The 27,460-nt window shown below is 33.2% G+C and overlaps 2 protein-coding genes across 4 annotated transcripts; both read left to right on the top strand.

Annotated features, from left to right (window-relative positions):
* The first annotated feature begins 1,317 nt into the window (after positions 1 to 1,317).
* On the top strand, positions 1,318 to 7,508 carry LOC103501026 (uncharacterized). Of its 3 annotated transcripts, none has more exons than XM_008464511.3 (3): positions 1,318 to 1,696; positions 5,047 to 5,344; positions 6,592 to 7,508. In XM_008464511.3, exons 1-3 carry the CDS (start codon positions 1,489 to 1,491, stop codon positions 7,241 to 7,243), a joined length of 1,158 nt encoding a protein of 385 aa, XP_008462733.1. In that variant the 5' UTR covers positions 1,318 to 1,488; the 3' UTR covers positions 7,244 to 7,508. The 3 variants fall into 3 exon arrangements, with proteins under 3 accessions (XP_008462733.1, XP_008462734.1, XP_016902918.1); XM_008464512.3 differs by having other exon boundaries at positions 1,320 to 1,636; XM_017047429.2 differs by having other exon boundaries at positions 1,532 to 1,636; positions 3,447 to 5,344.
* An 8,529-nt stretch (positions 7,509 to 16,037) lies between these two features.
* On the top strand, positions 16,038 to 22,136 carry LOC103501025 (protein tesmin/TSO1-like CXC 5). Its single transcript, XM_008464509.3, has 9 exons — positions 16,038 to 16,204; positions 16,341 to 16,724; positions 17,523 to 17,639; positions 18,467 to 18,644; positions 19,149 to 19,508; positions 19,766 to 19,866; positions 19,950 to 20,044; positions 21,032 to 21,439; positions 21,579 to 22,136. The coding sequence occupies exons 2-9, from the start codon at positions 16,423 to 16,425 to the stop codon at positions 21,824 to 21,826; spliced, it is 1,809 nt and encodes a 602-aa protein (XP_008462731.1). The 5' UTR covers positions 16,038 to 16,204; positions 16,341 to 16,422; the 3' UTR covers positions 21,827 to 22,136.
* The last annotated feature ends 5,324 nt before the right edge of the window (positions 22,137 to 27,460 follow it).

The raw sequence follows: 27,460 nt of genomic DNA, 5'->3' as shown, positions 1-27,460 counted from the left end.
GAAATATCAGTCTGTGATGTACTTAACCAAATTTAAAAAATATACTAAGTAAATGTATAAGTATAAAAGAATTAGAGGATACCAGAGAAGAAAATGTTCAAAGTAGAGCTACAAAATCAGAACCATTAAAGGAAGCCACAAATACAACAATGGGAGGTATATGGATCAACGCATTGAAAGAAAATTTTTCAAAAGGATTGAAAGAAAATGTAGACTATAATGGAGCACCATTTGATCTTCACTCGAGTCAGGCATAATGAAAAATAATCAGTGAACTTATGTTTCTTTTGGATGAACTTTCTTGTTTTGAAACTTTTGAATTTTCTTTTTCTATTTAACATTGCAACTCTCAGAATTCATGTTGGTTGATACTTTAACTCTTTGGTCAGATGAACATCTCATTATGGATTTCAAATCAGATAAAACTGATAATTTAACTAATGTTCTTTAGTCAAATAAACATTGTATTTTTTTTTTTATTTAAATGTCTTCCTAAATACAGTTAATTCAATAACTTTTTAATTTTAATTCCTTTCAACCATTGTATGAATTAATTGAACTAAACTACTTTTATGTATGTATATATGTAGACAATGCTAATTGAATTTTAACAAGAAACATTGAGAAACAAATTAGTTAGTCAGAAATAAAAAAGGAGCACGAGAAAAACAAGATTGATAAAGAAATTGTTATTACAGTAAGTTAAACACAAATAGAACGAGAAAACTAAAGTTAAAAAGCAATAGATTGAAAGAAAGAGATATAAAAACATTATGATTTAATAATTATAACGTAACTATTATTGCAAATATAGAAGACAAGAAAATATGAAGTACATGTAATTAAAAAATAACAAAGTTGATAAGTAGTTGTCACACAAAATCCATAAATGTTAAAACGAAAAATATGAGATAAAAATGGAAAAAGATAAATAAAAACCCAAACTTTGGATATGCACATGTCATTGAATTGTAACCTCAACATCCTCCGGGTCTTCCTATTCTCTAAGCTAGACACTACGAGTTAAAATTTAAAAAATGAAAATTAATTATAGTATGAGAAGCAAAGTAGGATAGGAGTGATAATAGAATATCCTAATTTGTCATATATCAAAATAAAACTTAAAATGATGCTAAACATCTGATTTTCTTTTTTAGTTCTTAATTATCATTCATCTATCGAGGTTCTCGTAGCCTAAATTTGAAACAACAGAGTGAAATGGTAACCTTTTCAAACAAATATCCCAAATTTTAGGGACTAAAAAGTAAAAAGTATATTTTCCTATTTTATATTTTACCGAAAACGGTCTGCGGAGGCGTACCCTTTTACGTAATTTCTCGTGCTGAATTCCTCACAACTAGAATTTAGGGTTTATGAACGTGCACCCGACCTTTTTCAACCATTCATCGGCGTTCAAACTTCGGACCGACCAATTTCGTCGCTGCTCATCGTAGCAGGCTGAAGGATTAAGCAAACAACGCGAAACCAATGGGTTCCAGGGATAAAGATTCTACCACTCACCACCAGCCGTTATTGAGCAGCCTTGTTGTCCGACCTTCGAATAGTGACGGAGGTGGTGGCGGAGTCGGTGGAACCAGTGGCGGCCGTGTTGGTCGTGGAAGCGATTACGAGGCTGGTGAGGTTCCCCGTGACCCTCCACAATATTCTCGATTGGGTCGATATTCAGATGATTTGGGTTCGTTATTATTCTACCGTACACCTTTGTTTTTGGTCGGTTTTCGAATTATTATTAAATAAATTGTTGCTCTGCTTAAAATTTTTTATATATCTTTTGTTCTGGAAAACTTATCACTGCGTTGAAATTAATCGGTTGCGACCTTAGGTTGGATTTGTATTGTGTTTCTTTTGGTGGGAAACTTATTTTCAATGATATAAAGTTTATTACGGTTTACAATATAGAGAGGAAAACCAACCTGGAGATTTCTAAAAAATTATGGAATAGGTTAAAAGGCGATTAAAAGTATATTTGTTATAGGGTGAGTAACGTTTATACCAAGAAATTTGGTCTGTCGCTGTAATGGATTTAATATAGCTATCAAGAATCGTTACCTTTTGCAGTTAGAGGGCCTCTTGCGCTCCTTTCTAGGCAGAAAAAAAAAAAAGATTCCATTGATATTTAAGTATTTAACCATAGAACCTCTCTTTCTTTTTTTTAAAGAAATGATGGTTGCTGATTCTTGAGCCTTAGATTGAATGTATATGCTATACTAAATTATTTCATAGAAGTTGTTGTAAAGATACTAGGTATGTACATTTATATATTTTAATTTATGTCACGACATGGTTACAATTTCCTTTCCTAGGATCCTTGTCTCGAAATTATAATCGACCATAAATTATGTGTTAGCTCAATCCCAAATTTTGAATTCTGTTTAAATTGTGCGGGGACAATTTAGTTCGCTGAAATATGCTTTAGTTTCATAGGAGCGCTTAGATATGCCCCTAATACAAATAAAGAAAACAATAATCACTCTCCCTTTCAGGATAGATTATAGAAGAAATCTCAATAGTAATATAATACCCCCAAATTTCCTTGCACTTAATACTATTATTGGTTTTTTATCATGAATGGCCACATGGATGTTCATGTCTTTAGTTGGACTCTATAGTAGAATTTTTCCAAGCCGAGATACTGCAATTATGACTCTGATCTGTATTATTGTTTTCTTCTCCCTTGTCCTTCTTGCATCCTTACCACAATTGAAAGGTTCTACAAGGAACTTGTGGGGCACCCTTGATTTGAATAGTTCATAGACAAACATCCATCTACTATTGATAAGAGGATGACGTTTTGTTGTCTTTCATGAAGAAAGCTATCTAATAATTTTTTCCTTCAAAATGGTAGATTATTGTAATGGATGGTTTTCACCATTAATACCAACCAACTTATGATGATGTTTGGTGAGTTCAACAATCATCATGCTTTATGCGTATGCCTACCCTGCCATGAGACTCTCAGAATTTCAGTCAATTAGACGTGAAGCCCTTTTTTTGTTTTAATATATTAAAACAAAAACAGTTGGAGAGGATGTATTGGTTATATGCAGATGATACTTGAGTATTTTTCTTAAATCTCTAGCAAATTTTTTTGTAATCTTATCTTGTGCAAACTTAGTTTAATCATTTTAAAATATCAAAATGTGCATGTAATTTGATGTTTTCTTTTGATCTATCAAATCCTAGGTTAAGATGCAATGTGTTGATAGCTAGAGTTTTTACACAGCCGTTTTTGGTTCATTTTGTTCTTATAAAAAATATCGTGGTATTCTGGTTCATTGATAGCTAGAATTTTATTTTGGTTCATCTGTGACCTGTGTTTTTCCTTTTATTTTTTATCCTCAGTTTCTTTTGTTTGCCAAGAATCTCGATCTACTTCCACATGTCAAACTTTTGTTCTGGGAATAAAATTTTCTATTCTCTTACAGCTGTGTTGCCGCCTGCAAGAAATTAGATCTTGAGGAGGGCATTGGGTAAGTGCAGTCTCAGATCATGATTTTGGGAATTGCTCTTTTTTCCATGTAAAGACAATTTAATTTCGGGGTTATAATTTGTGCAAGAAATTCTGGGTTGCCGAGTGGAGAGCTATGATATCTGCCGTTTCCATTTTGGGATTTTATGGTGTCGGGCTTGGTTGGAGTAAGATGTGTTATAATACCAATCATAATCAAATCATGGTGAGGTGAGGGCTTTCTCTTATGAAATAGGAGGTGATCAAATAATAAGCTAAAGAGGTGTTGTCCTGCCTTCTAAAGACTATTGGTATAGGCTCTAAAACTTAAAGGTGCTTGACCTTGACTCTCTACAGAACTTAAAGATGGAACTTTTTATTGTCTAGATTTCCATCCAAGGGGCAAGGGGTAAGATTCTTATCATGGAACCGGCTTTGATTGGGTTGTAACGGTTGATTAAGGACCATCTGGACTATGTGTAGCAACTTCTTGATCTATTTTTCTGGTTCATTAAGGGTTGGTTTCAGGAAAGTTCCAGATCTTCACATTTATTTGTACCTTATCCTGTGATCTAGGGTTTTGTATCAATAGTATCATTGGTGTGAATTGGTCTACCAATGGCCAAACAGTTGGTTTAAGTGGATTCCTCTCATCTTAAACTCTTTCAAATTTTGCCATGGTCAATGACTGAAGGTATCATTGGTCATTTCTATAGGATGTGGCTAGACCACTAAATTCGGCAGGAAGATGTTCTTCTGGTATGAATTGAAATCCATCGGTATGTTTTGGAAAGCTGTAGAGGAACTGTTGTCCATGCAAGTAAGATTTGGAGTGGATCTCTGAATTTTCAGAAATGTAGGATGGGTGTTGTCTAATCTGGTTTTTGGATTCTTCAATTTCTGTGGGGTTTTTTTTATGATGATTTATTTTTCCTGTGAACTTGTCGCTGTGGTCGTGCTGATCCCTCGGGTGTCATTCAACTGAAGAATTCTGTATATTGGCATGGGTTGATAATGCTGTGTGATTGTTTTGACTCTAGCTTGTACGTGTTGTTCATTTAACATTGGTTTATTGGTGGACATCCTTCCTCATTTCCTGGACTGCACACTGGCTTTTTGGTTTCTTCAAGGCTTGTGGTTTTGGGTGCAATGTTGTTGGGTTCATGGAAAATTGGAAATAGATCATTTATAGGCGATATGTGGGTTTTGCGTGCACTAACACTGCACGTGTGGAAAACAGGACATTTGTTCATCACTTCATTGCAAGTAGCCATGGTTTTATCTTATTTGCTTCTCTTAAAATTTCTCATGATATGGGTGGTAACATATTGAACCTACACGGGCAGTTATCATCAGAGCTTTCTAATTTGTCTGCATCTTTGCACTTTCTTTTGCTCTGTTCGCAGAGAGGAGATGAGATGCCGACAATGAATGACAATGGTTGTCAATTTTTTTGGTTGGTCCTTTTGCAGTTGTATCAGGGAAAAATCTTTGGAGCTATATGGTTGTTGTACTTCGAATGATTTTCCTGTTAATTTTCTTAATATCTTATGAACCCACTACCTTCTTCATTTCAGGATATAGAATACATGCAGGTTCAGTTTCTCCAGCACGCCGTCGGGATGTTCATCGATACATTTCTAATTTTAATCATTCTGATGGTCTCGCCCGAGGTCGTGAATTTGGTGGTGGGAGGGATCTTGATAGATATCGTGATACTTCACCTCACTATGGTCGAAGAGTAGGTGGTGGTAGGCCATTTGGGAGAGGTGTTGATGGCCCTAGACTTGCTCCTGGGCCATTTCGAGGGGAGCGCAGTAAAAATAATCCAAATGTGCGTCCTAGGGACGGGGATTGGTATTGCTCAGATCCTTTGTAAGTACTACTAACCTAGCACTGCAAATTCATATATATAAAAAAAGGATTTACTTCTGTATGGTACATACAGATAAAAAGTAGTTGGTAAGCATGCCATTACACCTTTTAGTAATTTGAAGGGAATCTTATCCGTTGCGTAGAATTGGATCATTTATCTTAATATGCCTTTTGGGTTGGTTATTTTGTTAATATTATTAGTATTATTTGAAACCTGATTCCATCAGTATGTCTTTCATGTTTTCTAATATGTGTTTGGTAGTGGAATCAATCAAGACATATAACCGCATTTAATATCTTCTAATAATTAAAAGAGTACAAGCGGAAGGAATATATATAGGTTATAATAAGCTCGAACAAAGAAAGGAACTAAAACTAGGGTACAATAAATTACCCAAATCATATATATAGGTTATAACAAGCTCGAACAAAGAAAGGAACTAAAACTAGGGTGCAATAAATTACACAAATACCCTTGGGCTGTAAACATTCTGCTAATCCCTAATTTCCAACAAATTTTAATTTAAACAATTGTTTAAAGTGTGTTCAATAATAGGTGAAACTCATTGTATTGACCTACTAATATTTAGTTCACAATAAATTATTATAAATTTATTTTTGAATATGATTTGCCAAGAAAGTATATAGTTATTATTTTATAATATTATATAATTATTATACATAGTATAAAATGAATTGAGTTTATAGCTTGACATATTGTACTTGATATAATTTTGCATTTTCAAATTTAAAATTTAAAATTGGGATACAATAAAAACATATAAATGATTTCCTAAATTTGTGGGATCACAAAATCCGAAAACAGTTTTAAAAAACAAAATCTGGTTTGTCTGTTAAGCACATGTTTGATAAACTCAAGAAATTTGAAAACATCAAACAAAATTTGGATTCTTTACTTAACAGGTCCTTATTTTGTCATTATGTTTTTGAAAATTAATTTTGAGGCTACCTGTATCAAAAGTACTTTTTCATGCATAAATATTTGCATATGGACTTTTTTTAAAAAAGGGGCATATTGTTTTAATGTAATTGTACTGAATGAAAAATGTCACCTCAGAGGTGTGCCAAATCTAGTAAGTGAATGATGTTCCAGTTTCTTCCTCATTTGGCATGTGGTACAACGACGAATTTTTACTTTAATGCATGGCTCGGTGTACATTTTTCATTGCATTCCTTTAAGATGTTTTTCTTTTTTCAAACTATTTGTATTTTTATTTTTTTATTAGATGTGACAATCTAAACTTTGCAAGACGAGAATTCTGTAACAACTGCAACAGACCTCGCACTGGAGGTGGTGGAAGTCCTCGAAGAGGCTATGCTGGTCCACCATCCCTGCATACTCCTCCTAGACGTTTCGCTGCCCACCCAATTGAACGTTCTCCTGGCAGGACTCTTAATGAATATAGGTCTCCTCCCCGTAGCTGGGCGAGGGATGGTTCTAGGGAGATGGCAGCTGGTGGCCTGGCACCTCCAAGGTATGAAAGCAGGTATTCTGATCACCTGCGGAGAGATAGGGTGGACTATCTAGAAGACAGCTTCAGAGGAAGATCCAAGTTCGATAGACCACTTCCTTCAGCAGATTGGGCCCTTAGAGACAATGGAAGGGATGACTTCATCACAGAGAGGAAGGGATTCGAAAGAAGGCCACCATCCCCACCATTGCCGTTGCTTCCTCAGCGTGGACGCTGGTCGCGTGATGTGAGAGAGAGGAGCCGTTCTCCCATCAGAGGTCCAATCAGGTCTCCACTAAGAGTCCCGCTACGGTCTCCATTAAGTAGCGGCCTTCCACCAAAAGACTTTCGTAGAGATGTTTTCGGTGAAAGGGAGCGTGATGATAGGCGCGGTCTAGGACGAGATCGTGAGGGAGGTCCATTTTAGTGTTGAAACTTGGTTACCCATGTAATTTTTGGTTAGACATCATAGGCACCCTGTAATGTGTTTAGAACTGTGGAAGGAGGATGGTAAGAAGAGGGTACTTTATTTTTCTTGACTGGGTCTAGTGTATGGAAACTTGCTGATGGGGTGTTTTATCTGTTGCTCGTGTGATTTTCGTGTTTTTACCATTTTATGGTGTAGTTAGCAGCCAAGCAGAAATAGTTGAGTCAATGCTTTAAAATACAGTATCTGTTAACTTCATTTGTCATCTTTGGTTTATATTGGCTTCTGGGCAATGGTTTTGAACCAACATTTTCTTTGCATAATTTAAAATTTTTCAGACGTTTGGATTTTGTTTGGACATTTGGAGATAGCTATTCCTGTTTGGATTCATGGCTGTCTCTGTTGTTCTTTTTCAATGGTCAGATAATATTTATATTATAGTTAACGTAAATTTGGAGATTTTGAACTTCAAATCTCTTTAGGTTATAGGTTTTTACACAAGTTTAATCCAAGTCAATTCTTAGGGTGTGTTTCGGCTCCAAACTAAGCAGGAATAGAATGGGTTATTTCAGTCCACCTCAAGTTTGAAGTTTGAAGTTTGGATTATGGAGAACCTAGAGCTCCCAAATCCTTCCATTCTACTGTTTGACACTCCCTTGTCTAGGGTTTCTTACACATTTCCTTTACTCTTCTTCAGCTTGCTTAATCCTTCTCTCCCTTCTCTCTTCCCATTCCTTTTTGAATCTCATCTTTATGCTTTTGCCTACTGCTTTCGTTTTCCAAATGCCTTCTCAAAATCCCATATTTGAAACACTTCTTCTTTGTTGTTGGTTTTGCTGAAGGCTTGGTTTCCACTTCTTGTCTTTGATTCCCTTCTCGTTCTCTATCGTTGGTTTTGTTGAAGGCTTGGTTTTCACACCTTGCCTTCGAAACCCTTCTCCTTCTTTGTCATTGGTTTTGTTAAAGGTCGGGTTTCCCTTTGAGACCCTTCCTTGCATGTTCGAAGAGGTTTCTCTGTGCCGTTTCGACTTTTCCTTGTTGCTTTGACTACCCCCTTGTCGTTCTGACTTCCTCTTGTCGCTCTGACTATCTCCTTGTCGCTCATATTTGTGCTCGTAAACGTCTGTGGACTTTTGCTACTTCTATTGTGGGATCCAGAAAATGGTAGGTCTGAGCACGATAGGGAAGGTTTTTCTCCATTTGATTTTTTCTCTACTGTGAAAATGTTGCTATAAAACTTATTCTTGTTTCTTCATATCTTTCTGATCTTTGTTATGAAAAATGCTTGTTGTCGTAAAATTTGTTTATGATTTTTGTGATCTCTGTCGTTCTATTCTTTGTTGTATTCTTTATTCTTTTGGTCATAATTTTGTGTTAGTTTTTTTTTCTTTACTCGTATATTTTCTCCTTTGCTCATAATTTTGTGTATGATTAAGCCCTTTGTTCATATATTTTTTTTCCTTTGCTCATAGTCCTTAACACATATGTATGCTTCAATCTTTTGATTTGTGTTAAAACAAATATTTTCATCTTTAGGTTTAACTTTGATTTTGTATATGCTAAATTCTATCTTTCAATTATGTGATTGTGATTTGGGGTTGAAAAAAATTTTCAACTTATTTGACCCATTTTTGTACATTATGGTATGCCATTTGATGTACTCTCCTTGGGTTGTCATATCCATTTTTCTTGTGATTTTTGGTTGTCTACTGTGCATCTTCTTTCTTGAGATTTTTAGGGTTTATCTTTAGCTTTAGGATTATTATTTGGTAGGTTATTGTGCATAATAAATTACCCTTATCCCTCTATTATAAATATGACATCCCATTTTTGTAAACTTCAAGTTCATCCTCATTTATATTTGAACATAAATCTTTCCTTCTTTGGTATGTTTTCTATTTTTTATTCACATGTCTAATATGTTGGAACTTATGTCCTAAAATTTGTAGTTTAAATTATATTCTATTCAATAAAGTAGTTATTGAGGACTTATTAGTGAAAATAAAATATTGCAATCTTGAATCTAATAAATTAAGAGTAGACTTGAACTTTATGTAGAGATATAAATGTGGATTAAGTTCAAGTATATAGTCCAAACAGTTTACCGTGTATGAATAAGGTTGAGTGTCTTATTGCCTTATTCTGGGACATTATGAATGCAATACTTTTGTAGTTAGTACAAACGAAGTGGGGGCATCCTATGTAAAGAGTTTACATAAGATTGAAATTATGAAATAGTCACTTTAAGTTATAACACTGTTGACTATACAAAACTGACTATTTCGATTATTGATGACCTAGGTAATTTAATCTTAATCATGAACTAATTATTAACTTCTGTTCATACGAAATTATCCTTAGATATGCATTGGTGAGGGCAGCTCATCAGCGTTGGCACAATAAGCCTTCTATTTCTGGGGTAAGACCAAGATCAGGTGGCTAGCTAAGGACATCGAAATTTACTCCTACCAGCTTTAGGACGTTCTCTATTTCATTGTTAAAGTTTATGGTGGATTTTGAGTTAAAATAATCATCATAAAGACACGAACAATCTCTCGGTGTCTCTTAGTAGTGACAATTTATACTTACTATAAAAAGTTTTTCATCGTTCTTACCAAACGCTATCATAAATAATATACATACAAGATATGCTATTATAAAATTGTTTTTATAGCATTTTTAAAATGCTATCAAATTGCACACTTTTCATAGCTTTCACAAGACACTATAAAAACGTTTTTCGTAGCTTTGGGAAAAAGCTATCGTAAGTGATATAAATAGAAAATCGCTATTACAAAGTTGTGTTCATAACCTTCACAAAACGCTATCAAAATGCATACTTTTTATAGCTTTGATAAAACACTATAAAAAAATTTGAGACTTTTAATAACGTGAGCCGACATGACTTTTTGTTAAACGCTATAAAATGTCTACGATAGCATTTTTAGCGAGCTATCGTAGACATTTTTTCCTATAGTGACGATGAATTGGTTATTGCTCCCTATAATCACAGGTAAGTATAATTCAAATGGGTCTTTTAAAAAATATAACAAAGCGACAAAATATTTACATTGTATAGAACAATTCTAAAAACGGAAAAAATCCACAAGTCCACCATGGAAAATACAAAAAATGTCCCGTCAACAACGTGCATAATATATTTGGTAACACGCGTAATATATTTGATACACGATCATTTAGATTTAGCCATTGTTTGATAAATGATCATTTAGATTTGTTGGTTTAGATTTGGATAGCTAAATCTAAATGATTTATTTTTTCAATTCTATCGTTTAATTTGGTTACACAATCGTTTAGATTTGGCTACACGATCGTTTAGATTTGGCTAGCCCATATCTAAACGATTTTTTTTCAAAATTTGGTACAGATCGTTTAGATTTGGCTAAACGATTTTTTCAAGATTCTTTATACACAATCTTTTAGATTTGGTTACCCTAATCTAAACTAATCTAAACAACATAAAAAAAGAGTAGGAAAAGAAGAAAGACGATGCACGCAACAAACAAAAAAAAAAGAGAAAAAGAAGAAAGACGATAGAAAAAAAATCAGATTTGGTTACCCAAATCTAAACGACGTAAAAAAAAGAAAAAGAAGAAGATGATGCACGCAGCGAAAAAAAAAAAAGAGAAAAAGAAGAAAGATGATAGAAAGAAATCAAATTTGGTTACCCAAATCTAAACGACGTAAAAAAAAGAGGAAAAGAAGAAACGATAAAAAAATCGTAGAGAGGAGAAGAAAGATGGAAGGGCAAACTTGAAATATTTAAAAAATGACTAACTTTATGGACTTTGTTACACGAGCCATAAATATTTTAGTAGTTTGTTGTATTTATGAAAATTTCTCTAATTCAAACTTTCATTATAACAAAAATACTAATTACTTGCATATATATATATATATATATATATATATATATTTCATTTAGTAATCAATAGTGATTAATGCATATGATGATGTGGTGTACCATTTGGACTCGTTTGGAACAAGCTCCCGAGAAGATATCAAATACAAAACGAATATGTAAGCCAACTCTGTTATGTTTCTTTTTTTATAGCTAAAGAGATTATTTTGTTTTGAATTATACTATGTTTTGGAAAATGTAGGGTCTGGACGATTTTTCAATCTCATAAGAATTTGAAAAGAACCAGAAAAACCACATTCTGGAAAGGGATAAAGGTAAGTATATTTATAAAATAATTTAAAATTTAGTACAATTATGTATAATTTAGCACATAATATAATATGCATTGTTAATTGGTTTTGCGTTATAGTATCCTTTACAAGTTGGTATTGTTGTACGTGGATATTATGTTATAAGATACATGCTAGAAATTGGGACTAAGGACACAAGCATTATCACTAATGCGGTATGTTTTTAAACTACTTACATTATAACATTATAAATAATATAATATGACCAATTTTTATTTTGAACAAGGTGTCTATTCGATATTTTATGTTTTATAGATTGATACGAGAAGCCCGCACTCGAAACTTAAATTGGATGAAGTACAAGAAGAGTGCGCTGAATTTTTAGCTCGATATATATGTTAGACACACCTAGATATGTTCTTGTTAATTTTATAAATGGCTAACATATGAGAATGCTCATAATTTTTTTTTCTTTTTTTTTTATAAATGTTTTGTTCATAGCCATTATGCATATATACTTGAGGCAAAAGATGTAAGGAGATAGACTTTAGTTTTGGTACACCACTGATAACTTGTAGAAATACAAGTTATTTTGGCCTTTTAGGTAGAACAATAGAACTAAAACGGATGGTAATGTGTCAAAATGCTTAACTTCTATCGCAAATTCATAAATATAAGAGAATACAACTTGTGTAAGTCTCCATATTTGTTTTACCCTGTTTTCCAGTGTTTTATCATAGGTTTAGAAAGAAAAGAAGAAAGATAGTGAATTGCAGAGGAGCGCGAGCTACACGATGAGAAGCTTGTCTGGTGATTGAACATCTCTAGGCGAGAAACCACATCAACACACGAGGAAGATTCACTAAAAGACAAGAAGGGTAGTTGGAGCCGAAGTGACTTAACAAGGCTGGCAGTAGCATCGACTGAATTAGAAGAATATTGAGAAGACTGCAATCATCACTAACATGATTAGAAGAATAGAAGTTTCCTGCCGAAAGTTGCCTATATAAAACCTCCTTCTACACCAAGCAAAAGGGGGGCAAGACGTCTAAATGGACCAGCCCAAGGCCAACCTGAAAAGGCCAAACCAAGAGAGCTCCATTGATTTCTACCTTTTGTAAAAGTTCATCTTCTTCTCTAGTTAATCTTGTAAGTGAAAGCTTAGAGAAAATTAGAGAAAGAGTTCACCATTCCTTTCCCCTACTTGTAATATTCTTCACACTCTTTACTTTCCATTTTTGTATTGCTTTGTAATGTATCGTGTTCATATTGTAAAAGGTTTATCGCTATAAGTAGTTTAGACTTGTGATAAGTTCTTGATAGAAAGTATAGCTTATAAGGTTTATCGCGTTAGTTGAGCTTTACTCCATCGCTTGGCCAACGTTTATCGCTAACTATTTGAGAAAGCAAGTAGCAAGGACATAGCTAACACATGCACGTAGGAGTTTGGAGATAAACTTCACCTTGTCGATAAACCTCCATCATTTGTGTCCCAAAAGGAGAATAAGTGTGGTGAATGACGCATAGAGGTTGTCACCTTTAAAAAAGAGGTAATATGAGCTTTATAAGTAACCACTTCTAGATAGCAATCACTGAGCGAAGCTTTATCATTTGCATCCCAAGAGGCGAGCAAGTGTGGTGTTCAAGCTACTGAATGGTGCTCACCTTAATTAGAAGTTAGATAACTGGTACCTATTGCATCGAGGATTGCCACAAGGCTTAACTGCTATCAACGCGGAGACATTTCTTCATTTTTCCTTGAATACAAGTTAGTTCATCCCTAACTCCCTATCATTCGCTTACCACCTTTTACAAAATCTCTAGTGTAGATATTAAGTTAAACATTCATTTACTTTATACCACCTAGATGAAGAAGTGAGCTTTATAACTAAGATTTGATATCAATTTTCTATATGTTCAATCCTGGCTTATTCAGAAAACCTATTGTTTCGCTTACACTTGGGCAAGCGATAGGAAAACTTATACTCAATGAGGATTTATTAATTACGCGAAGATTAGAGAAATAGTGAACATCTCGCATGTAAATGCCAAGTCAAACCAACCACACATTTTTTGGTTATATAAGAAAGGTATTATTATCGTAAAATTTTTGGAATAAACCACATATAGGAAATTTTAGTTGGATATGTTGGATTGTAAGTTTGTAATTATTGATGACATATTGTTCAGAAGAATGAAATTATTGTTGGTTTACTTATTATACTAAACTATTTGTCCATTTTTTGCTATGCAACTATTGGTTGGAGAGTTGATATGGTTGATGGATCCGTCTTATTGAAACGAATGTACGTAATGCAGAAAATGAGAAAATAGAAAATTCAGTATATTTAATATATTAATAAACTCTATACATGACATTAAATACATGTCAAGTATACTATCTTATTTGACGTGTAAATAATGTCAAGTATACAATTTCACTTAACATGTAAATAGTGTCAGGTATACTATCTTACTTGACGTGTAACTAATGTCAAGTATACTATTTTACTTGATATGTAAATAGTGTCAAGTATACTATCTTGACGTGTAAGAAGTGTCAAGTATACTACTTTACTTGACGTGCAAAAATTGTCAAACACGACATCTTACTTGACACGTAAAAGACGTCAAGTATACTATCTTATTTGACATGTAAAAAGCGTCAAATATACTATCTTACTTAACACGAAAATGACATCAAGAAATATAATACTTGACGATTTTTTAGTGTCAAGTAATGGAATTATACTTGATAGTCGATTACTTAACGTTTTTTAAAACATCAAGTATATATTTACTTGACACTTTATTAACGTCAAGTAATCCAATTTTTATAGTAGCAAAACGAGTTATGATCATCGTCCTTAATCATAAAACACAAAATATATGTAATAATAAGAAACAAAGACATCACCCTCTCTAAGCACCACAACACTCTTAGATAACTCCAAAGTCAAAGTCTCATCGAGTGTTATCGTCAATTTCTTGAAATCTACAAACAAAATGAGAATAGCATTAAAACTAAAAACTTTAACTTTTAAGTCTAAGAACTTTGATAATAGAGTTATGTCCTTTAAGAATTAGTGGATGGTTGCTCATATAGCTACAAAAAGAGTAAGAGAGAACACATGGAATGTCATAGTTCTTAGATGCCTTTTTTAGGAAAGAAAAAACGTTGTATTAAACAAAATCAATAACTTGTTTAAGAAAACATAGGCTAAAACAAAAACAAAAGCGAACACAAACCAGAAGTGTAAATTAAATGCAACAACAAACACAAATAGAAGAAACCATATGGTAGGTTGAGTCATGATGGATTAGATATAAATGCTAAGAAGGTTGGTAGAGAAAAATGGAGACGCTCACCTATGCTTACTAAGGCTTAGAGGACAATGGCAAACATGCGGTAATATCCATCAATAAGGGCACAAAGCAATGGCGCACGAGCTAGTGATTTCGTAAGTGAGGGAGTTGTGGGTAAGGGAGAAAGAGATGAACGCGGGAATGATAGGGTTTGAAGTCTTTGTGGGGAAGGGAAGAAGAAAGGAAAATTGGTGGGAAAGGGAATTTTGTTTTATTAATTATTTAATGAAAAGGGGTTAGGGGGAAATTAAAAATGAAGGGGAAAAATTAGAGAGTTTGATAAAGTTTTAGCAACATACATGCTTGTTGTTAAAACTATATAATGTTTAGTGACACTAATAGTAATATTTTGTGACACATTTTTTTTTTTTTGCATTGCTATAAATGATCTTAGATTGACAAAAATTACTTGCGTCACTAAAACTTTGTCATTAAATAATGATTTCTCGTAGTGATTATAAATCACTTCTCTCCCTAATAGCTCTGCACCGCAAAGCTATTATAAATCACTTCTCTCCCTAAACGCCGTTTTAATGTTAAGGTCAAGTAAATTCTTAGCGTTAAAAAGTGAGCTTAGTAATTGAACTTCGTGTGGTTTGAAGTGGAAAGTGTGAATTTTCTTATATTCAAAGGAGGAAAATAATTGAAATTGTATTGAGCAGTTGTTCTAAAGATAATTAGGATAATAGTTAATCATAAAAAATAATATAAACATTGATAAGGAGATTTGTAAACCATATTTAAAAATTAATTTAAAACTTTGATGATGAACAGCGTGGATTGGTTTGGAATAGAATAGAATAGAAGTAATGAAAAGTAGAGAAATAGAGAACCAGTGGTTGGTCAGCGCGCCGTAATGAGCTCTTCCATTTTACCTCCAAATTGTGAACCAACCTGAGTTAACTACTTAGTCGGCTAGCGCCAAATCTATATCTCTTTTTTCTTTTGTTTACTTAATTTCCCACATCCCTTCTATCACTTCTCTCCACGTTTCCCTCTTCTCCCTACCATCTTACAACTCTATACGTGTACACTAATTACTTGAACTCCCACTTCCACTACCTTACTTTTGCCCACATCCGAACATGCCTCAACTCTCATCATCCGACGGCCAGTACGTGGAGTATTCCTCGCTCTATGAATTTCCACTGTCCGATTATCTCTTTTAACATCCACCGTCTGATCGGATTCAGTGCACCAATCTCACCGTTGAATATTTGGAAAAAATTGAAATTCAAAATCTCGAGAGGGAGAGAAACGAAGAACGTAAGCCTTCTTGCTTCATCTTCTTCTTCTGTCCATTCGTACTGTATTCAAATAATCATTAAATTCCATAGCCCTAGGCCTCATCTTCTTTTAGTTTCCCCCTTCTTGTCGGCTGTCTTCGAGCATCAAACTGCTTCTGAATTTCCGGTACTAAAGGTCAGCTTTGGCGTTGAAGTTTTTTTTCTTCTTTCTCATATTTTGTTGCATGTTCTTTACCACTGCTCTTGGACTTCGATTCCTGCCTGGAATTCAGAAGATTGAGTTGATTTTCTTGGGTTTGGATTCTTGGTAGGGAATATGAGGATGTGAGGAAGCTTTCTTGAAAGGATTTGGAAAATTGTTGGTTAGTGGTTTGATATTTGAATTCATATTTAATGGGTGAAGTAGGGAATCAAGAGATGGATAATTTATCATCGGTAATTGCTCAAACTGATAGTGTGGAACTGGGTAATGTTGTTTCATCTGATGTTCCTGCTAAGAAACTTGCTAGGCAGCTGGATTTTACGGGGATTGGTGGTGCAGTTTTGCCGGAGCATCCTCATTTTCAGTCTCGGAGTCGGTGTCAAGAATCAGAGTCACCTGCTGTCATTGTGGTGCAGAGTCAGTCGCAGCCACAGTCCCCACAACAAGTGGTGGTTTTGCCCATTGGAACTAAAGCGCCTCTTCCACCTGCCAGGTCTGATTGAGATCTCTTGCTTTCTTGGACGCATTCTTTCAGCTTTGCTAAATTAAATCTTTTTCCCTGTTTCTTTATGATGGGGAAGAGAGGGTGGGATTTCTTTAAATTGTTTCCATTTTGATCAGAGATCTATATTAATAAATAAATTGCCTTCTGAGTGTGATATTTGTCCAATATGCTGTCATACCAAGATTACCGTTTTTTTTTAATTGTTACATTTAAATTCTGGACTTCTGATATGTCATTTACTCGAATGTTCCCGCCCCCTTTCCCCCAAGGTGTTAGGAAGTTGATTCATTTTTGTTTCGGGGTTAGATTTTGTGCTTTTTGCAAGTGGTTCTGTTTTCATTGCTTATTTTCATCTAATCAATTTAAACTATACATATGACATCTTTGCTTCGTGGTTTTTGTCTCATTATTATAGGATAGGGTAAGGAAAAGAATCTAAACAAATCTTTTCTCTCATTAAAGGAAATATTTCCACTCTTTCTGTATTGTCCTTTAATTCTGCGTGTCTTTTTTTTTTCTCTTCCCTTTTGTGATCACGAAGGTCTGGCAATGTTTCCCCTTTACTATATTCTAGCTCTGACCTTGTCTTTAATGTGGATCAAGTTGTCTGTCTCTCGATAAGGCGACTTCAATTTGAGTGTGTTCTTCAAGCTTAATCAGTAGTAAATTTGAATTCAGTGCCTGCTCATGCTTTTTAATCGTGTTTGCATGTAAGATTGTTTGATCGCTTGGGATAGCTTTATTAATTAATGTGTGGCTTAGTTTTATTTATTCTTTTTTCGACAGAAAGCCAGATTCTCCAAAGTCAAGATCAAGGTCTAATGTTGAAACAAAAGATGCTACTCCAAAGAAACAAAAACAGTGCAAGTTGTGCAACTGCAAACACTCACGCTGCTTAAAGCTGTAAGAATATGATCTATATGCTTCTACAAAGTTGTTTACCCCATGGGTTGACCTTTCTTAAACCAATTTTTAGTTTTGTGACAATGTAGCATACTCATCACACATTGAATGCCTTAATAGAGTTATTCTGATCTGAACTTATATATGCCTTCTTGCGCTCTTGTGTAATTTCGTACTATGTATTAATAGTTTCTGAATTTTGATTTCTCTTTGGAACACTTTTAGTTGCTTTTACTGTTCATGCTAGCCCTTGGTTGTCCTCTTGTCAAATGTTGGAAGTACTGCAGTCAAGTATTTTTGTGCCTTTTTGGATAATAGTTCGATGACTGTTATTTTCATTAGAAATCATATTTATTCCATAGTCACTGTAAATACTCCTTTTCCATCTTTCAGTTCAATCTATCGTTATTTGTCCCGTAATTGGATTGATAAAGACAAGTGGAGATCAGTTAACATTTTGCAATTTGAATGGATTGGATCTTGTATTTTTAAATCATGTGACATTTAACCAGCAGAACCAATAGCTTTTCTGAATATGTGCAAAGAATTGTTTAGTAATATTGATTAGTTCGATTATGATATGGCCACTGGTTGCATTACTCTATAATGTGGACTTTATTCTACATTCTCCTTCAAAATATCACAAGATGCAGATCAAAATTATCTCAATTGTCTTCTCAATAGGTTTAAGAAAATATAAGTGAAATAACCCAGTACTGTGGACCTTTTGTATCTTTTTCCATTATGAACTTTAGTGTGAACTTGGGAAATTGGTTTCCTTCAAATGTTCATCCTACCTCAAAGGCTGAAACAAAATTAATTCACAGGTACTGTGAGTGTTTTGCATCTGGAGTGTACTGTGATGGTTGCAATTGCACAAATTGCCATAACAATGTCGAGCATGAAGCGTCAAGGAGAGAGGCAGTTGAAACTACTTTAGAGCGTAATCCAAATGCATTCCGACCAAAAATTGCTAACAGCCCACATGGAACACGAGAGAGCAGGGTATGTGTCTTGGTCTGAGTCTGAGTGTAATGGACGCTTTTCATCATGGTTATTGTGTCCATAGTTAACTTTAGTCACTTTAGCAATTCATTTGAGAAACTTCTTTTCCCCTTCAGTGCATTTAATTAGAAAATAGCAGTATACCATCCGAAGGGCGTCATGTTAATTTCTAGAGAAGATTTTTCTCTGGTGCCTTGGTTCAATTGAGAAATTAACACAATTTTGGTTCTGGAAATGATTGGATATCTAGTTGAATTTTTAGCTATCATTAGTGGTTCCGAGCTCTTCATGGATTGATAAGTCAATGTTGTGACTACCTTTTTGCACCACATTTTAAGAATATTTTCAGAGAAGGCATGTTTCATTTTGTACGAGCCTCTTGTTGGTTCCTGTCATTTCTTTTTCTCATTGAATTTGAGTATCTTTGTTCTTATCATTTTTCCCTTGATATATGCAAATGAATTTTGTGTTAGCATCACTGCTGAACTATTTGAGCACCTGTAGGATGAGATTGGAGAGTTAGTAATGCTGGGAAAGCACAACAAAGGATGCCATTGCAAGAAATCAGGTTGCTTAAAGAAGTATTGTGAGTGCTTTCAGGCCAATATTCTCTGCTCTGAAAACTGTAAGTGCATGGACTGTAAAAATTTTGAAGGCAGTGAAGAAAGACAAGCTCTTTTCCATGGGGACCATGCCAACAACATGGCTTATATTCAACAGGCGGCCAATGCTGCAATAACTGGAGCTATTGGAACCTCTGGTTATGCTTGCCTTCCCGTTTCAAAGAAAAGAAAAGGCCCAGAGCTAGGCTTTGGCCCTGTAGGGAAGGATTCCCCTCTCAACAGTATACCACAACTTCATCAGGTAGTATCTTCCTAATATAAAATTTTGACATCTGATGGAACTTTTTCCTTGGTATGCTAACATCTTAATGTGGTAAACTGTTTGTTCATTTAGACTTTAAGGCAGATAAATTAATTTTTTGGGCCGTAGTAAGAATAAATTACTTATGTAATGTTGTTGGCTATAGTCTGTTATTTTTGTTAATAATCATTTATATGTTATATTTTATGAGTTGGGGCTTGTGATCCAGGCACTAACTTCCCTTTTATGTTTATCAGGCAAATGATATAACGTGTTCAGGCACGCCTACGTCATCTCCCTTCCCGGTTGCTCATGTTGGTAGCCCTGTAGCATCGGGGCCTTCAAAGTTCTCATTCAGGTATCAGTTGAATGGCTTATGGCATTTGTAGTAATGCAGTCAACCAACTTTCTTATTGAACTGAACATGTACCATTTCTGAAGGTCCTTATTAGCTGACCTCATCCAGCCGCACGACTTGAAGGAGCTTTGCTCGGTTTTGGTGGTGTTGACTAGTGAAGTTGCCAAGATCCAAGCAGGTAATGTGTTCTCAAAATTTGTCCGCAAGATGATTTGATCTGCTGGCATTGTGTAGTGTTCAAAATGAATGTGTGCCACATCAATAAGAGTTTCCATTCATCTTGTCATTCTAGCCTGAGTTCTTTTATGAACGATTAAGCTTTGGGGATTAAAGTCAGTTCAATGATAGGTACATTCACATAAAGTTTGTGGTTTTCGTAATATGGGTCGGTCTCTAGGACTGAGGGTCATGATATCTGATGCTTATTGTATTCATTTAGCTCTAGCTCTTGTATTACCACTTGATTCCTTATCAGTATGGCAGCTCTTTGTAATTGGAGGCACATTTCTTTAGTAAATATCTGCCTTAAGAATATATCTGCAGAAAAGAAATTTACCTTGGACCTCGTTAATTAGCTTTTGAAGGTTTAAAATATGCACTGGGAAGGCTTCCCAGCAGTATGATCAAATGGTGTAGTCTGTTTCTCTTGTCCTGAAAACACTCATGTTGATTAATAATTGCTCCTCTTGGGTGGTTTGTTCAGTTAGATGGCCGTCTCTCTGAGAATCAGATAATGCTTGTAACGATTTTGACAGTTACCTTGCTCTTTGGTGGTTTAACTTTAACGATTTTGTAATGAACTCCATAAATGACATAAAACTAAGAAACACTAGTAGATACAAAAATTCATCTTAAATCTCATTTCTGGTACTTCCCCTTCCCAACATTTTGCAGAAAATGTGCCGAGTTTACTTAGATGTATGGTACATATCAAATTGTGCTGTATTTCTTTTTCAGTCGCTACCAGATCTGACTTTGATTTTCTCTGAATGCACAATTTTCGTTAAACATTCTCTCTTTTCTGCTTCTCAATACACCTCTCTGGCATGAATTTTAAGATCTACCTAATTGCAACATATTTTAGGCTTTTGGCTTCTTTATTTTAATTTTAATCCTTATAATGGTGTGGACTACCCAACTGAGAATTCTTTGTACATCTCTTCAGAACAAAAAAGTGATGAGAAACAAATAAATGATCCACCACAGATTTCTCGTGCTTCATCTAGTGGAGATGGGGTACATCATCAGAAGGCCGAAGAGAAAGCTGCAGATGGTGAGTGTGGAAGTTCAAATCAAAGTGATCGGAGTGTACATGACAATTCCAATTCAGATAGTTCGGATATGACAAGAGCAGGGCAAATGTCCCCTGGAACTTTAGCTTTAATGTGTGACGAACAAGATACAATGTTCATGGGAGCTGGTCTAGCTGATGGGTCTGCTGCCCATGATTGCAACACGTCATCACATGTTCCCGATAAGTCTCTGTCAGACGTTTACACCGAGCAGGAACGAATTGTGCTGACAAAGTTTCGTGATTGCCTTAATAAACTCATCACTCTGGGAGAGATAAAAGGTAAGCTCGTGTCTCTTGATACTTGACAAGCTATTAATATAACTGTGTAGAAGTCAAGAAAATCAGAGGAATTATGGTTGATGTTTATATTATGTGTTTACCATGTATGAACTAACTAGCTCTTGAATCCACATTACAGAAACAAAACTCACTTCTAGAAGTGAAAGCGAAGTGGGGAATCAAAATCAGAGCAACAACTTCACCTCAAATAGTGGGTGCCAACAGAGATCTATTAGCAATGGGGTTGTAAAAAATGTCGCTCTCTTGGCACCCAGAATACCACCTATCGGCACTGCAGCTCATCATCCGAATAACGATCTCCCGCTCAAAATTCTTCCCGTACCTAAAAATAGGAAGACTAAATCACAAATTGACAGAGAAGTGTAGAAAAAAGCCCAAGAAAGAAAGCAACTGGCGTGTTGCTCCATCCCATTGTTCATTCAGGTTTGCTTCCTCATTTGGTCTTTTCAAGTTAGTTAGTTGCCTCATTTTAACGTATATTATTCGTTTTTATATCATCATTAGATTTCTAGGAGATTTTTGTTTTCCAAATTCCAATCATAGATAGAGATCTTGTAATTGCTAAATCATTGTAAGAGATAGATAACAAAGAGCAATAATTCATCCTTTTTTTTCTTTTTGAGGAAATAGTCCATTCCATTTGATGACCAATGAAATAAAAGATTAGCATCATTATGCATTTTTGTTCTTTATATTTTCTACTTTTATAATTGAATGTTGTGTAATTGTCACTCTCACTCTGAGAAATATTTTGATAAGGATCAAAGTTTCAAGTTTGGATTGATCCTCCAGTTATTTATTTATACACGTGAAAGAGATTGATCTTTAGTGGAGTATAATTTGCTCATTGTTGAGTTGTGAAGCTTTAGACTACGAACGTATGAGGCCATGTTTACTAATCTAAAATTAAAATTGTTGTAGTCATAATTGATGTATCAATTATAATGAGTCTCAATTATATTTCACTCTTATTTAAATATATTGTAAATTCAATTTGATTAGAACTGAGGTTGTTTACTTTACATCTATGAGTGACAAATTAATAATTCTCTTATTGTAATATTAATGACAACTGTAACAATATATGAAGACAATGAAAAATTGTTCAAAAGTATATGAAAAAAGTTATATCGACGAAGATATGACTAAAATAGATGTAAGTGATTGTGTAGGCATATGTTAATGATCATTTAGACAAATATAAGTGGAAGCATTACACAATTTTTCTTTATAAACGATGATTTTGTTTTGGTTATATTTTTATTGATACACTTCTATTTTAACTAAATGGCCACTTGTTTTTATAAAATATTTCCAAACTTTACTTATAAAGTAAGTAGGATGTTAAAAGTAACTTTTAGTTTTAAATGATTTTGATGGTTAAGAGAAGAAAATAGCAAAATAAGAGTAGGAAATACAAGAGAAAGATAACATTTAATATCGAGGATGGTATTTCACATGTCAAAATGGTCGATAACAAACAAATTTCAAGAAAGAGTTTGGGGATAGACAAGTGTTTACTTTTTTTAAGTCATTGTGTGAAAATTTTAAGCTACGTAAGTCATACGTTTCATCATGTTTATCTATATTAAACAACTAATGAAATGACGATCACTTCTTAAATTATCATCAATGAATTACTTTAGAAGATAAGAGTGGTCCCAATCAATTTCTTTCTATTTGTTATAAAATTGGAAATTAGCTTGTTTTAACTAGCCAATTAACTACAAAATAACTAAAATACAAAAGTATTTGAAGCCTTTAACTCCCCCTATTATTGATGCATGAAGGACTAAACATGACAAGCATTGTGTTTAAATTTGAAAAGAGAATACAGTTATAGTTATAATGTATCAAAGATCCTCTAATAAACTATTATTAAATATTTTCAAATTTGTTCTTAACAAATCCAAATTCTAGGCTTCATTTTTAGTTTATTGCTTTTGAAAGTTGTGTTTTTCCCACCAAATTAGCTCACTGTGATTTTACCTAATTGTAAAAGAAAATATTTGAATTTTATTGCTCCTAACAAGTTTTTTTTTCCCGATCTAAATAAAACAGGTTTTACATGAAGAAGATTTGGCTTAGATCCTCCTTTGATAACTATTTGATTTTGAAAATTAAGTTTATGCATTTCTACAGTATGGTATCATTGTTTATTCTTATTTTTTCTTATTTTATTACTTTGTGAAACGTTTTAAAAAATCAAATCAATCTTTTTGTTTTTATTTTTTAAAGATTGTTGTCCTTTTAAATAACGAGAAATTCAAATATTTAATTAAGAAATATGAAAATCATATTAGGGAAGCGGTAAGAAATCAAATACAAATTTAAGAAACAAACGTGTCGTTTCCTAACAATTTTGTTTTCTTTATATTTTTTTTGTTTTAAAAAATTAAGCCTATTTCTTCTTTATTTCTTACCATGAGTTGCATAGATATTTTAGCAAAATTTCAAAAACAACTTTTTAAAAGCTACTTTTTTTCAGTTTTCAAATTTTGACTTGCCTTTTTCTAAATCATTGATAAGAGGGTAGATAATAAAAAAAGAAATTTGATAAATTTGGGAAGGATGTAGTGTTTTTAGACTTAATTTTAACAAATAAAAACAAAAAACAGAATAGTTACCAAAAACGGATCTAAATGGTTAATTCAAACATAACCTCTCTGTTTTTTTTTAGTTTTAAACATTTTTAAAATTTTTAAATATGAATAGAAATGGAATAAGAAAAATAGAAATTCATGAAACTTAATTTTTCTAATCTAAACAGTTATCAAATTAGACCTTAATAACGTTAAACGTATATATAATTAAAATCATTAAGATATTCTAAAATTTAGGCATATAAAAGAGTTTACCCTCCCCTTCTATTCAATAAAATTAAAGAAATTATTTTAAATTTGGTGATTCAACGTTCAGGAAATGATTTAGAAAGTTTTACTTCATTTTTAATTAGAACTCCCCATGAATAGTACAAAACTGATTGATAAGAACTTCCAAGAAAAAAACTACATTTTCAACTAATAATTTGTAATCTAATCAAAGTTAAATATGTGCGCTAAAAAAAAACAGTAAAATAAACTAAAATATTTATAATGGGATAGTTGCAAATTTAGCAATTATATTCAAAATAATTAAGTATATAGCAACATTTTAAAAAAATTGCAAATATAGCAAAATCTGTCAAAATCTATCAATGATAAAAGTCTATCATCGATAGACCATGTAGCAAATGTTGGTCTATCACTGATAAACCATAAGAGTCTATCAACGATAGAAGTGTATCACTGATAGATTTTGCTATATTTACAATTTTTTTAAAATATTGCTACATACTTAATAATTATTCTAAAAATTGCTACCTATTATAATTACCCTATTTATATAATATATAATAAATTTTTGGATTCTATCGATGATAGAAATCGATAAATTTTTATCATAATGATAGTAATAGAAGCATATCAATATTTATCGTTGATACAAAATTTTGTTATATTTTATAAATATTTTGTAAATTTTATCATTTTTGACGATTCTAATGAGTTTATGAATGTTTGCATAATTAATTTGTGAATTAGTAAAATTTTAGAAGTAGGGCTAGGAAATGCTATATTTAACTAAATCTAGTGTTCAATTAGATTGAAAGAAAATTGAAACAGAATGATCAGTCAAGGGGATATCTTTTTTAAATTTTTCCAAAAACCTATTAATTATTACTATTATACTTTTAGGTAATTATAATAGGTAGCAATTTTTAGAATAATTATTAAGTATGTAGCAATATCTTAAAAAAATTGTAAATATAGCAAATCAGTGATAGACTTCTATCGTTGATAGACTCTTATGGTTTATCAGTGATAGACCAACATTTACTACATCGTCTATTGGTGATAGACTCCTATCATTGATAGATTTTGATAGATTTTGCTATATTTACAATTTTTTTAAAATGTTGCTATATACTTAATTATTTTGAATATAATTGCTATATTCGCAACTATCCCTATACTTTTTGGCCCTCAGTTCTCGTCCTCGTTGGGGCTTCATCCCCAACTCTCTTCTTTTATTTTTCTCTTGCCTTGAGTTATTACGAGTTGAAGTGCATAAGACATCCTAACATCGACGTGGTATCGAGTAGGAATAAGCAACAGACGATTGTGGTCGGTTTTTCGATCAAACCATCTCCGAATCGACAACAAGTCGGCACATATGTTGCAAAACTGGCTTTAGCCACTGCTTCCAACAAAACTAACGGTTTTGGTGGGTTTTTTTTCCTCCTCCTTCTTCCTTTTTTTCTTTCTACGTTTCTTACTTTTTTTCTCTTTTCCTTTTTTCTTTTGTTTTTGAAATGTGAAATATATATATTCAATTTCTTTTTTCAAAATTTTATTTGACAGACGATTTTAAAAGTTAAGAATTGCATTATTTTGTTTTATTTCTCTTTTTAAACCTAAACTTATAATTATATATATATATATATATATATATATATATATATATATATATATATATATATATATATATATTATTTTTTAAAAAAATACATTCAACCAAACCGACCGACCGAAAACTCGGTTTTTGAGTTTTTAGAACCGAAACCCGACTACCAATTGTACTATTCCAACTGCCCAACCTCGTTTCGTTCAATTTTAGTCGTTCGTCGGTTTTTCGATCCACCACGCTCACCCCTAATATTGAGTCTAACAAACTCTAATGCCCAAGTTAGTAGAAGGAGTGTATATAATTTTTTTTAAAGTATTGTAATACGACTAGGGGTGGGAGATTTGAACCCAGGATCTCTTATCCTTGAGTACATACAAGTGTCAGTTGAACTGAGCTCATGTTGAATATATAGTTTAATTGCGCATAAGAAGTAAAATGGAAACTCTAATTGGAGATTACATACTCCTCCTTGAAATCGTTAGTGGGAATATTTATAGATCATCCCTCTAATACTTGCCTCCGGTTATATTTAAGGTCGACAATGTTAGTTGACATGTAGTTTGGGTTGTAGGGTGCCAAATTAAGTGTAACTTGGTTATTTCTCGATTAATATATATTCATTACTAGAAAATAGGTTTTAATGACACTATTAATCAAGATATTGTATCGTTGAAAATAAAAAAGATGGGTGCGGTACAAGTGTGTCGTTGAAAATTATTTCTTGACACAATTCTATTGACACAATTTAATTTTTCTTGACACATTTAAAACGTAAATTAATAACAAATTTTTTGTGTCATTAAAAAAATTTTGAAATAAAAAAACTCCAAATTTCAAAATATTTTAATTCTCCCTTTCACGCAATTAAAATTATATGATAATAGCAAACATTTATCTACCTGACTAGTTGACTTGAGACACTGAGTCATTAATGTTTATCTTTTGGATATTGGCTTGACAACCCCAGCAATATTTATAGATGAACTTCTGCACATATAGGCTAGATGAATAGATTGAATTATAAATTATCTAAAGTTTCCTATTTTTTACTTGAATAGTTGTTTTACATAAAAGCACGATTCAATTATGCTCTTCACCATTTTACTTTTTATAATAATAACAACAATACCAAAATGATCATGTAAGAAACTTTTATTGCATTATTGAACTTCTCAAAATGGTTTTTCTTTGCAAAACCTACACAAGTGAGGAAAGTTCCTAGAAAATATTCGAAATTGTTATTCTCATAAATAAAAACAAGAATCGACAAGAAATTTGAAGGAGAAAACAAAATATATCTATCTCATATATATATATATATATATATAACACTATATAATTGAATTTTCTAGAAATAAACTGAAGTATATATATTAAGTGTAAGAACAAGACAATAGATTTACACGCTGGGCACTTGGTCGCACCTCCTCTTCGGGTCTTTTATTCCGTCGATTAGTCTCTTTGCCTCCGACCAGTGATTGGGGCCTTCCTTTTGACGATCCGATGCCTTATGGTGGGGTTTGTCCCAGAACCTTGTACTGTATGACCTCTATT

The sequence above is a fragment of the Cucumis melo genome, chromosome 2, assembly GCF_025177605.1.
Source record: "Cucumis melo cultivar AY chromosome 2, USDA_Cmelo_AY_1.0, whole genome shotgun sequence".
NCBI classification, from domain to species: Eukaryota; Viridiplantae; Streptophyta; class Magnoliopsida; order Cucurbitales; family Cucurbitaceae; genus Cucumis; species Cucumis melo.
The sequence above is the reverse complement of the archived record's forward strand: the minus strand, read 5'-3'. Positions and strand labels throughout refer to the sequence as shown.

Excerpts from the sequence above, each read along its gene's own strand:
- LOC103501026 (XM_008464511.3), top strand. The coding sequence starts at position 1,489 with ATGGGTTCCAGGGATAAAGATTCTACCACTCACCACCAGCCGTTATTG. Across the intron at positions 1,697-5,046 it reads TCGATATTCAGATGATTTGG|GATATAGAATACATGCAGGT; the intron begins GTTCGTTATTAT and ends TCTTCATTTCAG. Across the intron at positions 5,345-6,591 it reads TGGTATTGCTCAGATCCTTT|ATGTGACAATCTAAACTTTG; the intron begins GTAAGTACTACT and ends TTTTTTTATTAG.
- LOC103501025 (XM_008464509.3), top strand. The coding sequence starts at position 16,423 with ATGGGTGAAGTAGGGAATCAAGAGATGGATAATTTATCATCGGTAATT. Across the intron at positions 17,640-18,466 it reads CACTCACGCTGCTTAAAGCT|GTACTGTGAGTGTTTTGCAT; the intron begins GTAAGAATATGA and ends ATTAATTCACAG. Across the intron at positions 20,045-21,031 it reads AGTTGCCAAGATCCAAGCAG|AACAAAAAAGTGATGAGAAA; the intron begins GTAATGTGTTCT and ends ACATCTCTTCAG.